General features: G+C 44.3%; 1 protein-coding gene across 1 annotated transcript in view; it reads left to right on the plus strand.

Annotated features, from left to right (window-relative positions):
• Nucleotides 1-9,546: 9,546 nt before the first annotated feature.
• LOC310682982 (B-cadherin-like) overlaps nucleotides 9,547-15,981 on the plus strand; it is a 30,778-nt gene continuing 24,343 nt past the window's right edge. The window contains exons 1-2 of the mRNA XM_083452324.1: nucleotides 9,547-10,476; nucleotides 11,707-11,824. Of these exons, the coding sequence (XP_083308450.1) occupies nucleotides 10,411-10,476; nucleotides 11,707-11,824 (184 nt within the window). The 5' untranslated portion in view covers nucleotides 9,547-10,410. The remainder of the gene's footprint in view (nucleotides 10,477-11,706; nucleotides 11,825-15,981) is intronic.

Genomic DNA, 15,981 nt, shown 5'->3' on the forward strand with positions numbered 1-15,981 from the left:
GCACATTCCTGGACAACAGTCTCCTGGAAGCTCAGCTCTCTGTTGAAACCTGAGTCCCTCTTTGAAGGGTGGGGGAGTAGCTAGGCTGAAAAGACCTTGCCCACCCACTCCTTTTACTTTGCCCCTTCTCAAGTATTGCTTGCTTCAGGGCCCCTTGGCTTGCTGTCAGTCCCCATACTCACCCAACAGGTTTTTCTTGCTCCAAACACCTCCCCTCCCCACATCCTTTCCCTTTTAAGTTACTTATACGGGTGACTGCAAGCCTGAGGGCAGAGCCAAATGCCAGGAGATGCTGCTGTTGCTGCTAGATTGACAAGCAGAGAAGGGGGTGCCCAGAGCGGGAAGGTGGATACATGGGTGCAGTTAGCTGATTGTGGCCCTGGGCAAACACAACCTCTCTTCTAATACCTCGGGTTACAGATGCTTTAGGTTACAGACTCTGCTAACCCAGAAATAGTACCTCTGGTTAAGAACTTTGCTTCAGGATGAGAATAGAAATCATGTGGCAGCAGCAGCGGGAGGCCCCATTAGCTAAAGTGATACCTCAGGTTAAGAACAGTTTCAGGTTAAGAACAGACCTTGAGAATGAATTAAATTCTAACCTGAGGTACCACTGTAGTGAATGTTCTCACATTTGCAGAGGTTTTTTACTTTTTTATTTTAAAAAGCCTTAGGGAGCAGCTAAAAGGAATCCCTCCATGAGCACTGAGTGAGTGAGGCTGCTTAGTAGCCATGGAGTGCAGCGTCAGCCACAAAGCTCACTGGGTGTCCTTGGGCCCAGTCACTCACTCAGCCTAACCTACCTCACATTGTTGTTATGAGGATGAAATGTTTAGGGGGGTTGGGGAAAACCCAATATGCTACTTTGGTGGGATATAAATGACATAATTTAAAATATATTTTAGATAAAGAATTGTTGGCCCTAACAAACAGATTAGGACCTAGGTGGTGCTTTGTAAGTGTCATTTGTTTTAATAAGACTTTTAAGGGTAACACTTCTCTTGATTTTTAGCAGGGTTATAATCTTTAATCAGCCAGCTAATTAACTTCAGTTTTTACACCCCAGGCCTCACTATCTTGTAGTGGAGTGGTTTCAAGACAAATGTGTCAGGAAGTGAGATAGATAACTTTTATTAGAATCACATCAAGCAGCGGTGTATCCAGTGCTTTTTTTCTGGGGGGATGCAGGAGTACACATACCCCTAAACATTTTGTGAATCTTTGTATTTTTGTCCATTTACTGTATTTATTTCCCCCGATTTAAACTATAAAATGGTGGTTTTTTTGAGTCAAAATAAGAGTACCCCTAAACTTTTTTTTTAAGCACTGGGTATATCTATCTATTTACACAAACCTGATAGGCAAACAATGATGGGAACATGTCCTAAGATAAAGTACCATTTTGTCTGGAAGATGGCAGGATCCTCAAGGACGTGTTTTGAGGAGAGCTGGCTTCAGGCACTAGGCCTTTTGGAAGGCCAGCTCTGTGTTACAAAGATGTCTGCAAACAGGGCCATCTTTAGCATATGCTTTGCTGGGGTGCAAAGATCCACCCAGCGCCCCCAAATTTAGTTAATTTTGTGTGAGTGCCATCGTTGAGTCTGACAAGTGCCGCTATTGTGAATGACAAGTGTTGCCGCTGGCACAGCACATCTTTGGTAAATGAGCGAAAAAGTCGAAAGTCCTTTAGTGAAACAGTAGGTATGCATTTCGGTAATACCTAGGTATATATGTATTTTGTTTTTCTAGCTTCAGCAAAATTATTATTTCATGACAGGTAGATAGTTAAGAGCTTCAGTGGCGGGCACCTGGCCTCCCCTCCAGAATTCGGCACCTGGGTGCCCCGCTCCCCTTGCACCCCTGGGTGAAGATGGCCCTGTCTACAAATGTGACATGAAGGCTGGCAACATTCACCCAGCTGTATGGGAATCCCTTGCAGATGACAGCAGTGCCTGGAGACAGTCAGGTTGTGTATCCGCAGCAGTGACCAGAGGAGAAATGACCACTGGGAGGAGTGTAGCAAGAAGGATTGCCATGATGCAGCTGTAGCAGTGAAACCTGACACCTTCATCTGCAGGTGGGGAACAACTAACAACTGTGACCTTCTAGACACCGTTGGACGGCTATCTCCCAGCAGCCTGCCTGGCCAGTGGTCAGGGATGATGGGAGCTGGAGTCCAGCAGCATCTGGAGGGCACCAGATGTTCCTTGTCCTTGACTTACACTATCAACACACACCAAAGTTTAGTGACCATACTGAGGTAACAAAAAGAGGTGTTGCTTGAGCAAAGAGGTGAAGAAAGGAGGTTACTGGGCAGAGCAGCCTACAGACCAGGGGTCCTTGGTTGAACAAGTTTGCTAAATAAATTAAGGATCTTATGGCAATGGGCAAAGTAATCCTATGATCTCATTAAGCTGGCACCAGAGTTATGCCACTACACAATCCAGGAGGCAAGAACAACAGAATACAGTGGTACCTTGGTTTGCAACCGCTTTGGATTACAACCGTTTTGGGTTACAACCACGTCAAACCCGGAAGTGTGTGTCCCTTTTTTTGGATTACAACCCGTTATTATTTATTACAACCAATTTTTTTTTGGGGGGGGAGGCCCCATTGGCGAAAGTGCACCTTGGGTTACAACCTGTTTTGGTTTACAACCGGACCTCCGGAACGGATTATGGTTGCAAAGCAAGGTACCACGGTATACAAAAATGTCAGAACAACAAATTTTTCCACATTGTGAAGCCTCAAGTTTTCCAATGCTTCCAGGGAGGCTCTGGGTTTTTCTTTTCTTTTTAATCAGAAGTGCATAAAAATCAGCATATTTGACTATTTTATATCTACATATTTCTCAGTTCCTTCTCAGTGAGTGACAACAGACAGATGGCTCTTTAGACACACAACATACTGTCAGTTTCTTGGGTGTATAGGTCCCAGATATCTCAGTTTCCTCTTACTTTCCTTTCAAGTCTACATTCCTGGTTCTGCCTGCACTGGTTCAAAAGGAACTGTTTCCTGAAGAAAGTGTTCTGCTTGTCCAATTTGTACAGTATGTCAAGGCAATGTTTGTGGAGCGACTACCTTCTTTGAAAGCTTTTCTCCTTACTGTAATTTAAATTTTTTAATACATGCTATATAAAAAACATGACCTAAATTACTTACCGGTATTTCAGGAAAAAATATGTTTAGGATGGCAGTTTTATTGTGGGCATATCTCACCCATTTGGACATGTACTTTGTGCTTTCTGTCCCTCGCCCTGCAATTTTTTTTCTGGTGCTGTCACTGCTGCTGCTGAGCCCAATAGTGGAGAAGAAAAACACAATAAAATAGAAACATAATGAAAACAACAAACACATTGTAAATCTCCAAATCCTAAAGCCACTCAGCTGGCTTGACTCCCAGTATCGCAAGTGGGCTCTGATCCAGAAGAGATTCTGTCACCATCAATCTGTGTCTATAGGATGGAGGAAAATAAAGCTCTTGGGTGCTTTCAAAACCATTCAGTTTTGTGGGTGGGGGAACAGCGGCCAATCTGAGTCAGCAGAGGAGTTCCTGACCGTGCTTAAGTTTCTTCTTTCTTTCTTTGGTGATCACTCATAGCTGAGTAAGATTGTCTTCCATAAACATGGTTTTAACAGTGAGTCGGTAAGTGACTGTGGAGGCCAATTCTGGATCCACATGTCCTTCCACAGTGGGGACATTGGTTTCCGGGCGGGAGTTGATCACGGTGTAGATTTGCCAAATGTGCCTTCCTCTTAGCACATTTCTCCCTTGCGTCCTGAGTTTGAGTGTCTTCAAAGCCCATGACACCTTTGGTAAAGGCTGTTCTCCAACTGGAGCGCTCACAGACCAGTGTTTCCCAGCTGTCAGTGTTTATACTACATTTTTTTTAGATTTCCCTTGAGACAGTCTTTAAACCTCTTTTGTTGACCACCAGCATTACACTTTCCATTTTTAAGTTTGGAATAGTTACTTTGGAAGATGATCATCAGGCATCCGCACAACATGACCAACAAAGTTGATGTTGAAGAATCATTGCTTCAACACTGGAGATCTTTGCTTCTTCCAGTACACTGATATTAGTTAGCCTGTCTTCCCAAGTGATGTGTAAAATTTTTCAGACACCGTTGATGGAATCTTTCGAGGAGTTGGAGATGGCGTTTATAAGTGGTCCATGTTTCACAAGCATATAGTAAGGTTGGTAGTACAATAGCTTTGTAAACAAACATTTTGGTTTCCCTGCGAATGTCCTGGTCTTCAAACACTCCACTTCAATCGGGAGAAAGCTGCACTCGCAGAGCTCAGGTGACTCTGGATTTCGGCATCAGTGTTGGCCCTTGTGGAAAGATAGAAGAAGTATGCTTAAGTATGCAATCCTAAACACTTCCTGGAAAGAAAACCCCCTGAAGATAAAAACTCCCTGGAGAGAAGACTCAACACAGCTTGCTTCCGAATGGATGTGCTTAGGATTTCTTGAAGCAGAAATGGCTGGAAGTTCCAGCACCACCTGATCAGAAGCTCTGCCTCCTCAGCCCCCTCCCCCACTTACAAAAGTCCTGGCTACGCCCCTGGGAAGCTGGCATCTGTGTGGAGACACCTGGTTGTGCCTCCTCAGAATTTTGTGCCTGGGGCCACTACCCCATCGCCCCTCCCCCAGCCACACCACTGGATTATCACACAACATCCCACAAAAGTCTTCTCTTCTGGTGAATGGTTCTGTTCTTCTCTTTCTAAAGTGTGACTTTCCCTCCCTCCAACTTGAGATACTGAAGTTGTATCAGCTTCTGGCTGATGAGTGATATTGTGACAGACTGATTGTAGTGTGGGCTAGACTAGCAGTTCCCAAACATTTTTTCTCATGAACCACTTGAACCACCAAAATTGCTGATGGTCTTGATGAAATGCTTAATGACTTTTCTGGGGGGTCAGACCATATCACTCCCTGATTACAGTTCTCAAAAATAAGCAAGCAAGATGCTAAAGCAGTCCTGTGCGGTAGATTAGGCTGAGACACAATGACTGAGGGAAGGCTGAAAGGATTTCAGATGTGCATGTCTACTGTGAAACAATCCTATTAAGTTCAATGGATTTTACTCCTAGGTAGGTGGATATAGAATTGAAGGATAAATACTTGAATTGAAATTTTCCCCATTGTTTCCTTTTTCCTGCATTTTATACTGTAACCCTTTCAGAGCGAGGACCTGTCTTATGAAACACTACTCAGAAGTAATACCCACTGAGTTCAGTGAGACTTACTCCCCTGTAAGTGGGTATAGGATTTGAATTTTCTTTTCTTTTTTTTTAAATAATTTTTATTAATTTACAACAAAACATAACAAACAAACAAAGTATATTTCACATTTCATATTTCCATCTCTTAGTCCTTAATTTTTTGACTTCCCTCAGCTTTTCCGCAAATCTTTCGTAGCCATATTTAATTTCCGCATTTCTTTTTTTAACCATTGTCATTAAATATATTTTTCCTTCACTTTCCTTTAGACAATGTCTCTCATATATTCACAGTGCTCTTTTAAAACCTTCTAGCGTTATTTGTCCATCACTTATACTCTCCAGATACGGTACTTAACAAATTTCCCCCAGTTTTCTGTAAACTTTTGGTCTCTTAAGTACCTAATCTTTCCAGTCATCTTATCCAGTTCAGCATAATCTAACAACTTAGACCTCCAATCTTCCATTGTCGGTATTTCCTGTTGTTTCCACCTTTGAGCCAATAACACTCTTGCTGCAGTTACTGCGTATTGGAGAAATTTACTGTCCTTTCTCTTGATTTCCTTTCCCAGAATACCCAACAGAAAGATCTCTGGTTTCTTTGTAAAAGTATATTTCAAAATCCTCTTCAGTTCATTATATATCAGTTCCCAGAATTCTTTCACTCTCTTACATTCCCACCACATATGATAAAAAGAACCCGCATTTTCTTTACATTTCCAACACTTGTTACAGGTCTTATACATTTTTGCCAGTTTTACCGGTGTAATGTACCACCTATAAAACATTTTCATCACATTCTCTTTCAATGACATGCATGCAGTAAATTTTAAATTCTCCTTCCATAGTTTTTCCCACTCTTCCAACTGAATATTATAACCAAAATCTCTGGCCCAGTGAATCATAACCGACTTTACTTCTTCATCTTTTAAATTCCATTCTAATAGCAGATTATACATTTTTGAAAGAGTTTTAACCTCCTTATTGATTATTTCAGACTGGAATGTTGAGTCTTTATCTATATAACCCCATTCTCTTACATCTTTCCTGAACATTTCATTCACCTGATAATAATGCAACCAATCATAAACATACTTTTTGACTTGTTCATATGGTTTCATTTTCCATTTTCCTCCCTCTTTCACTAGCAATTGGCTATATGTCGCCCAATCACCTCTCATATTGACTTTTTTAACACTCATAACTTCTAATGGGGATAACCAGTGTGGAACTTTAGGTTCCAATAGGTTTTTATACCTATCCCAGACTTCAATTAGTGGGCCTCGGAAGATGTGGTCCCCAAAACCTTTATGTACTTTTTTCTTATCTTTCCACAGGTACGCGTGCCAACCAAATCTGTTATCATATCCTTCTAAATCTAGTAGTTCCTTATTCTCTAGGATTTGAATTTTCTTCCATACGCTATACAAAATTTAAAATAAATGACACAGCATGATGTCATAACTTAAGCACTTTAAAAAGCCACAGCTTTTTAGCATTATATGCTGAAACCAATGAAACTTCAAAGCAGAAGGGGCTAACCTGTGACCCTCCAGATGTTGTTGAACTCTTGTTGTTGTTTAGTCGTGTCCGACTCTTCATGACCCCATGAACCAGAGCACGCCAGGCACTCCTGTCTTCCACTGTCAAACTCATGCTGGTAGCTTCGAGAACACTGTCCACCCATCTCGTCCTCTATTGTCCCCTTCTCCTTGTGCCCTCAATCTTTCCCAACATCAGGGCCTTTTTCAGGGAGTCTTCTCTTCTCATGAGGTGGCCAAAGTATTGGAGCCTCAGCTTCAGGATCTGTCCTTCCAGTGAGCACTCAGGGCTGATTTCCTTAAGAATGGATAGGATTGATCTTCTTGCAGTCCATGGGACTCTCAAGAGTCTCCTCCAGCACCATAATTCAAAAGCATCAATTCTTCGGCGATCAGCCTTCTTTATGGTCCAGCTCTCATCATACATCACCACTGGGAAAACCATAGCTTTAACTATACGGACCTTTGTTGGCAAGGTGATGTCTCTGCTTTTTAAGATGCTGTCTAGGTTTGTCATTGCTTTACTCCCATCATTGCTTTTATCCCAGTTGTTGAAATACAGCTCCCATAATTCCTGATCATTGGCCATATTGGCTGCAACTCAAGGGGGTAAATTCCAAGAAACAAGAATTCTGGAAGCTCAGCAGAAGAGGGAATTGGCTGAATCTAGTAGTCCCTTTGGGGGAGTGGGTGGGGCAGCAGATTAGCTAGGATGAAAAGACCTTGGCCACCCCCTCCCATTTTGCTTTGCCTCTTCTCCAGCCTTGCTTGCTTCAGGGCACATGGGCCTGCTGCCAATCCCCAGTCCCTATTCTCACCTGGCAGGTTCTTCCTTCTTCAATGAATTCCCCCCCTCCTTTCTCTTTTAATCTGTTTATGGGTGACTGCCAGGCTGAGGGCAGAGCCAAATGACAGGGGATGCTGCTGGGCTGACAAGCAAAAATGGGTGGGCAGGCAGTTAGCTATTGATGGCCCTGGGCAAATGCAACCCTCCAAGGAGGCGACTCTTCTAATAGTGAACTCCAAAACAGGAAGGTAATATTAACATGCCTGGGGGGTTGGCCAGGAGTCTCAGGTTTGCAGAAGTATCAGTAAAAATAAAAAATAGTAGCACTGAATGAGGCTCCTTAGCAGCCATAGAGTGTATAATCAGCTGGGATAAGAGGAATGGTGGGCTCAAACCCTGAACTCAGAGCACTCCTTCTGGGAAGGAGGTTGCACTGCAGAGACTGCCTTTCTCCCTTAGGCTCTGGATTTCAATCTGCCAGGTCAATTTGGTTAGGGCAGAACCTTGTGGGGCCCTTTGGGCTTACCCTCCATGGTTCTCCTCGCTGTAGTTATTTGTTATTGCATTTATATCCCACCTTTCCTCCAAGGACGTTAAGGTGGCACAGATGTGCCTAAAACCACTTAGTTTACTCGTGCAGCTGGGCTGTCCATGAGGCAGACTTTGACTGTGGCAGCAAAAAGGTTTATCCAATCAGCCTGGCATAGTCTGGAGCCCTCACAGAGATGAGGAAGTCCCGCCCCTTACAACACAGCCTTGGAGACTTGTACCCAAGGCTATTGTAGCTTTTGTGGATCCCTCTCCTCAGCAGGTGGCAGCATAGGGCAAGTGCTGTGTGCAGGTGTATTTGAAGCCTCACCTGTCCCAGTCATGCTAATATTCAGAAAACGTGTAACCCAAAAGCAATTTTAGGAATGTTAAAATCTGCTCAGCTAAAGCCCAACTCCATTGGGCTTTTCCTTCAACTGTCATCAGCAGTGGCCATTCTGTCAGGAGTGGGACAAAGATGGGATGAGACAGTAGTGCCTCTCCCTCATTTAACAAAGAAAGAATGCTTGTGTTTTCTTTCTTCCTCCTCCAGTCTTTTTTCCTTTTGTATCATGTCTCTTAGATCATAATGCTTAGCACAGGAATTGTCTTCTCACTGAAATTAGTTAAACCACCTTTGTTTTTGCAGGAGGAGAATGAAGAGTAGGATAAAAATGTTTTAAGTAAATAACAAAGCCTGATCTTGAAAGGATCCGTAATCCCTAGTTATAATTTCTTTCCTAAATAAAAGGTGTCATGATTCTTTCCAAAGACACTCAGATTTCCTCTGGGGTAAAGAGAACTCTATGGGCTGAAAGCATCCACCAGAAATGCTTTCCCCAAGAACATATTTATTGGGACAATTACAAACAGTGTGGCCTGTACCCGTCATAGCAATGTATTGAACAGAGGGTCAGAGCTTAGTGGTAGAGCTGCTGCTTTGCATGCAGAAACCCCCAAGTTCAAACTCCAGGTAGAGCTCAGAAAGTCCCCCGCTTGGTTTCTTGGAGGGTTGTTGCCAGTCACTGCAGACAATACTGAGCTAGACTATGTTTAAATATGCAATGCTAAACACACTTCCTAGAGAGTAAACCATTGGGACTGGTGAAGCAGAAGGCAGGGAACCCAAAACAGGGGCAGCCTTTGGTAATCGTTGGTAATATGGCACCCTGAGGGAGCCCAAAATTTGGTGCCCCCAAATGGATCTTCTCAACTATGGATCTTTTCAATTTTGTGCTTCCTTGGCTCAGCGCCCTGTGCAGGGAAGCCACCCACACTGCCCTAAATCTTAAATCTGATGCTGCCCAACATCAAGTGCATCTGGAGCCCATGACAGGCAGGGCTAATAACTCACTTAATTTTGCCCGCCTCCACCGCCGCCTCCTCCTCTCTTCCTGAATTCTGAAAGGGCAGGACTGAGGTGGAGGCGTCAACTGGCCGGGAGTGCCACCCCCTGGACCAGTTTGCAAGGGAGAAAGGGAGGCAGACCGGCGGGGGTGGCTGAGGATAGAATGAGGTCGGTGGGCAGTGCCCCATTTGCCCTGTCCTTGGTAACAGGGGCCCAGGCTGAGCCCTGTTACAAATGTAGCCCTGCTGTCTAGTCTCAGACGTGGCGAGCGCCCCAGAGCCTCCTCGAGAGAAAATCGCTCTCACCACCTTTTTCTCCCCAGCGTAGCTGAAAGAGGGGGAAGCAACTGGTATGAGGGGCTTTCGGATGGGAAACATGGGAGCAGGAAGGTGAACCTCAATGCGGCATAGCCCATCCGGCGAGGTTTGGGGGTGCTACCCAGATACTAGAAGCACGGGTGCTTAATTCGGATTAGTGCCGCTACCCCGGGAGGCCCATTCCGAGCGGCTCCACGAGGAGTACAGCTTCAGGACGTGCTGCTGCCGAAGGGAGGCGCCAGTGAGCCCGCCCGCGCTTTTCAAGGGGTTCGTGCAGAAAGGCACCACAGCCCCCCCGCCTCCCCACCCCTTCGTGAAGCACGGCAGAGGGGATTTCCCCATTCAGGAGGAAAAGGCAAGACTGCCTGTAAGCAGAAAGCTAGTCTCGAAGTTGCAGAGGAAGGGTTTTCGCTACGCCGCTACTTTTCTCCTTGCAAGGAGCAGAGAAACACTCTGGCACGTCCCTCTCCTCCTCCCCCGCTTCGGGTTCAATGGGGGCTCTGGCTTGGCCTGAGGAAAAGAGTGACGCTGGCGTGGAGCCCCGCCCCTCTTCAAACATGGGGCGGAGCCTCGTTTTAGGGAGGGGCATCGCACCTGCCTGAGCCGAGTGCGCGCCGAGGGCCAGAAACTGCCTAGCGCTCGACGCTTGCGCTTGCACGATGGCAATGCTGCTGCCAGTGCGGGGACGCCCGTCGGGGCTTTGCTTATTCCTGCTGCTCTTACAGGTAAGAGGGGCCTCACGGGGCGCTGCTCGGCGAGAGGGTCCAGCCTCCCCGCTGCCGCTGAAGCCCACCCTGGTCTCAGAGAGGGAGCCTTTCTCCTTTCTTCAAACTATTTCTGTTCAAACATTTGGGTTAAATGTAGTGTATAGATATATGTATAGATAGCAAATAATAATAATAATAATAATAATAATAATAATAATAATAATAATGTAGTAAACGGGCGACGGGCGGGGAAGTTTTGTGCAGAGAACATAAGCTTGCAGTGTTGCATCCCACAGTTTGAAATAAAGGTCACAGTTTCAAACATCGTCCTTCTCTGAAGCTGTGGTACAATATAGATATTATTATGTTATCCCAAAATAACTTTCCAGAAAGAAGTAGGAGTCAGTGGTGGGCTGCAGTCATGTTCCTTTTGGACCACATGAATTATAAAACAATTCACCTTCTTCTGAAAACTATATTTTTGGTTGTGGAAGGTTTATTTGACTTAGTTGTCAGTCAAGACAATGGTCTGGATTTGTCTCCTTTCAGGTTACAATTCACTTGTTTCCAGTTTCTTGCTACCACTGTACGTGCCAGAAAGGTTCATATGATTTGAAGAGAAAGCAGAAAGTGAAATCGACATTATTTGAAACATATTGTGATTTCTTCCTTAGTGAAAATGTATAAAAGAGCCATTAAGGGGGCTGGTGCTAAAGTTTGTCCTGTATTTAATGTAATTTCACAAAAACCTTTTGCCCAGAACCCCTTTATTAAAGGGTTATGTCCACCACATATGTTAGAATGTACCTGGATCCCCCCCCCCTCGCAGCATTATAGATGAGTTATCAAGGTGTGAGGAATCGGTACCACCTTTGTGCAAATTTAATCTTTTACTTTCATTGGAGAGAAATGAAAGGATCTTTCCCCATGTAATTGTTCATGAACTTCCCTGTCATTGTTCTTGTATCATAAGAGACCCTTTGACCATCATTGGTGCCCCTAAAAACATTCCCCCTGCCCCAACCAAGATAGATACTAAAGAGTTATGTGAGTAGCCTTGGTCAGAAAGTTTGAAAGAGACATGGGCAAAATGCTTAACTATCTCAGGTGGAAGGATTTGGGGGCTCTTCCCGACTCACCACGAAAAAAGGTCTATCAGACAGGCTTAAAAGTGGCTGCTTTCCTTGAAGCTCAAGGGAGGTGGTTTTTGCTGCCTCTTGATTCATCCTTATTTTTCCTGCATGCTAGGCTGGAAGGTGGCTTTGTGAGGAGACTGCAGCCCCATGTCAACCAGGCTTCAGTCAACAGACTTACACTTTCAATGTGCCCAGGTCTAACTTGGAAAGATATCGTGTGTTGGGCAAGGGTAAGAGATATTTCTTAATATTCCCTCTCTCCTTAAGGTTTCCATTTGTGGGTGGGGCATTCTGCCTTTACTTGTCCATAATCACAGAATAACCTTGTCAAATTTGGTTTGTAGCCCAGTCTCTTTCTTTAAAACACAGTAATGTATTTAGGGGGCTGGATTCATCATTCTGCTAAGTATGCTAAAGAGCAGAGCCCAAGCCCCCTGCTGTGATGTCACTGTCTGGGAGTTTCCAGGGACAAGAAAGTGCCCTGTTTCCTTAATGTTATTGCAGCTCATTCTTCTGGCGAAGGATGACTCACAACCGATAAGTGTGAACAATCCTGTGAGAAAAAACAGGCTATAGCACCCATAAGGTAAATACAAATAATAACAGAAATTACATGCCCTGGGCTTCAGCTCACTTGTAGATTCACTGGATGATTACTTCCTCCGTCTGTAAGGGGAAACTGATTGACTGCTGGGCAAGCTATTCTTTCTTCTGTAAAATGGGTATAACAACTTGCCTTTCAAGGTGATAGGGATAATGAAAAGGCTATTCTGCAAAGCACAAAAAGTGCAAGTTTATGAATGATAAATGGAAGAGAGTTGGTGAATCTAGACTCATCTCAGCTGCATATGAATATGTGTCCAGCTGGGAGCGCAGATTGCCACCTAAGAAGCTCAAGCTCTCATATTTGGGGCAAGTTAGTGGTACCAGGTTTTAGCCCCTTAATTAGAAGCACTGCTGTTGTCTGCTTGTGACTGGAGGAGACTGCTCTTCAGTCCTCTGGTATAAACCTAAGTAGTTTATAGAGACAGGAGGAGGCATTTTGAGCCACCAAAGTGTTAACAAGAAGTTCAGGTAGCTTCAAACCTGCCCTTTCCCCCTCCAGCGATTCAAGGTGGAACCTGATGGTAGAGAGACGCTGACTTGTTCCAACCCGCAGCTGCTGGGTGTGTTGCTTGTGTTTGTTCATCTGAACTTTGACTATCGCTCTTGACTGGTTACCTGGCAGCCCAATCAGGGGCTTCCTGCTTTTCTGCTTATCGTAGTTTCGTTAGCATGACGAGGCGGGCTGCGGGCCATGTCAATAATCCTTTGTGAATCATTTACCTTGTTTCACATGGAATCGGCTTGGAGTCTTATTTTCCGTTCTGCTGTGAAAAAGATTGGCTCTTGACCGTTGACCTTGGCTGGTGATCATGAAATAATCCTGAATTTGAGCTGGCTTTGCAGGTCGCTATCCTATGTCCTGACCTCATCTTCTCCATGTCCTCTTACCCTGGTTGAATGCAAGGCCAGACCCCTGAAATAATAATCAACCATCATGCTAATGCAGCTTTTATTATTGGCATTTAATCAAATAAAGGTTAAGACAGCCAAACTTTTAAGTAACAGATCTTACTAGTAATGTCAATAATTTAAAAAAGAGAGGCTTTTGAAAGTCTTGCCCCATGTTCTTTCTTGCCAGTTACTAAAATCCATTCTTATAGAGACTATTAGTGAATGTGGGGACAGTGGAACAAAGCGTTCACAAATGTTGTGCAACACAGGTTTTTGGCTGCCCTGTGCTGTCTGGGGTTGATGGGAGTTGTAGTCCAAAACATCTAGACTTGTGAAGGTCATACTTTGCTCCTGTGAAAGGGAAAGGGCTCCCTTTTTCAGTGGTGATTAACTGATTTTAAAGGGACAGATTTAAGCCTCAGGTAAGCAAGCTAAGCTTGACTCAGGTTCTTGGCAAGAATGTGGTACACACCCAATGCAGTTGATCTTAACTGCAAAGTGGAGTTAGCACACTTGTCTCAAAATGCAGACAAAGTGGGAGGGAGAGACATACTTATTTTCGTTCTTAGTGCTAAGTTGGATAAGGCAGAGGGGGAAGCAGAGAAAGTTGTATAAATGCCCATATTGCTCATCATCACAATGAAGCTGATGACATGAGCTTAGAAAATATTTTATTGGCTTCCAACAGACCAGAGACTCTGGCATTCTGAAACATTTTTCCAGAATTGGAAACCTGTTTGTGGTTAACTGTGAAAGTGTAAAGACTGTTAAAAGGCACATGAGTCCTGAAGGAAACCCACAACTGGCATAGCTGATGGCAGAACACTGGATGTTTAGCAGCCAGACATGTAAATAACAACTGCCCACTTTCTGCTAGAATGATGTATCTTTTTTGTTTATAAGCATTTTTGTTCATTAATACTGTATCATCTTTAGTGTATCTTAGTGCAGGGTGCAAGAGTTGCTGTATTGATCCTGGAACTAGAGCAGTCATTTCTCAGTAGAAAAGCACCTGCTTGCAAGTGGAAAGTACCAGTTTCAATCCCAGGCACTGCCAACTTGTATTGCTAGGAAGAACCTTGGGAAACCACTGCCAGTCAGAGTTGGCAGGACCAGGCACTCCTTAATATTCTTAAAGAGTAAGTGAGTGTCTCTGTTTTGTGCCATACTATGGTGCTACTTAGTGGAGGATTCTGCAAGCTTTTGAATTGCGCAGAACTCTTCATCAGGACATCGAAGGATGTCACTACTTATTTGGATGTACTTGATTGCCCTTTACCTTCTCCCCCCACACCCCACCCAGTTAAAGAGGACAGTGGGTGTCCTACCGATGATGACACAATGCCTCTTCGTGTGAATAGGCATGCAATACTTCCTGCTTATTTTTGTATTGCAAAATTAGAGGGAAGCTGAGTCAGGTTGCCGTGTGCGTGTGTAAATTGCACTTGTGCCTCCCACAATTGAACTGCTTATCACAGGCTTTTGGGGGTTGTTGCCAGTGAGTCAGTGCTGGTGATTTCCTGCTATGGTAACAAATCTGAGAGTTGCTTGGCGTTGTGGTGAAAGGACTGAGCTGCAACCAAGGAAGTAATCTGGTTTGCTACAAACTCACTAGGCTGCCTTGGGCAGTATGCATCTGTATACCAGTGGCTAGAAACTGTCGGATGGGGGAGTGCGCTTGTGCTCAGTCTCTGTCACCCTATCTGCAATATTGGGGGAGTTAATAATACTGATCTACCTTATAGGGTTGCTGTATAGTGCCTGCAAAGCACTTTGTGCACTTGAAAGAACTATACAAAGTGTTTACAAGGTAACTCACAGCTCAGGCACATTTAACTGGTGCGCATTCAGCACATTTGTGTTTGGCAAATTAAAATGAATAAACAAACAGGGGGCTCAAAAGCGGGCAGGCATCTGGGGAAAAAAGACTTTGACAATCCCACTCACCATTGAACTCAGTGTGTTTAGGCTATACATGAGTTTTGGCTTTAGGTGCTTTCCCCAAAATGTAACCCCATCATAAGTTGAGAGTCAACTGAGTATAAAAAGTTGAGAGTCACCTGCATGAGATACTGTGATGCTGACCTGAGCCAAATGGTACCACTTTAGAGGTTTTTAAGGCTCCCACTTTGATGAAAGGGCACATGACAATGAAACAGTTACGTTTAGGAAAGCACCCCAAACTCTCCCTGGAATCTAGGAAGCTCTATGGAAGTGAAGTTGCATTTTTTGCCAGATGGCGCCTGAAAGATCTGTCTAGGTATTTGTGGGTGAGTTAGAGCCTTATTGCTCACCGCCTAGGCCTTGGCCTACTCTTGATAAGGCTGCCCAAGATAAAGGTCCACTGCTGAACCCATTTGAAAGGCTGTCCAGTTGAAGTTAGGGACATAGGAAGCTGGAAGCTTCAGATCATTCGCCTATCTAGTTCAGTATTGTCTATGCTGACTGGCAGCAATGGCTGTCCAGGTTTTTAGGCAGGGAACCTTCCCAGTCCTCACTGGAGATGATTCTTCCAGGCATTGAACTCAAGACCTTTTGATATGCAGAGCAGATGCTCAGCCACAGCCCTTCCTCAACAGTGAGCGGTCAGACAACAGGCATGCCGGGCACCCAGGGAACAGCCTTTTCGAACATGTATTGCTATCTAAATTATAGTTAGGAATTTTAAAAATGTGCATCTATGCATATAAATCAGTGTATGCAAATGATATTTAAATGTATGTTTTGTTTTCCAATTGTAATTGGCAACCTGGTGCCTTTCACATGTTTTGGATTACAGCTTCCACCAGTCCCAGCCAGCACATCGGCTGCGGCTATTGGAAGCTGTATTTCAAAGCATGTGAAAAAGTACAAGGCTGGGTTCTAAGTTTGTCCTCCAACAAGAGTTGTA

The sequence above is a fragment of the Podarcis tiliguerta genome, assembly GCF_965153285.1.
Source record: "Podarcis tiliguerta genome assembly, chromosome: 8".
Lineage (NCBI taxonomy): Eukaryota > Metazoa > Chordata > Lepidosauria > Squamata > Lacertidae > Podarcis > Podarcis tiliguerta.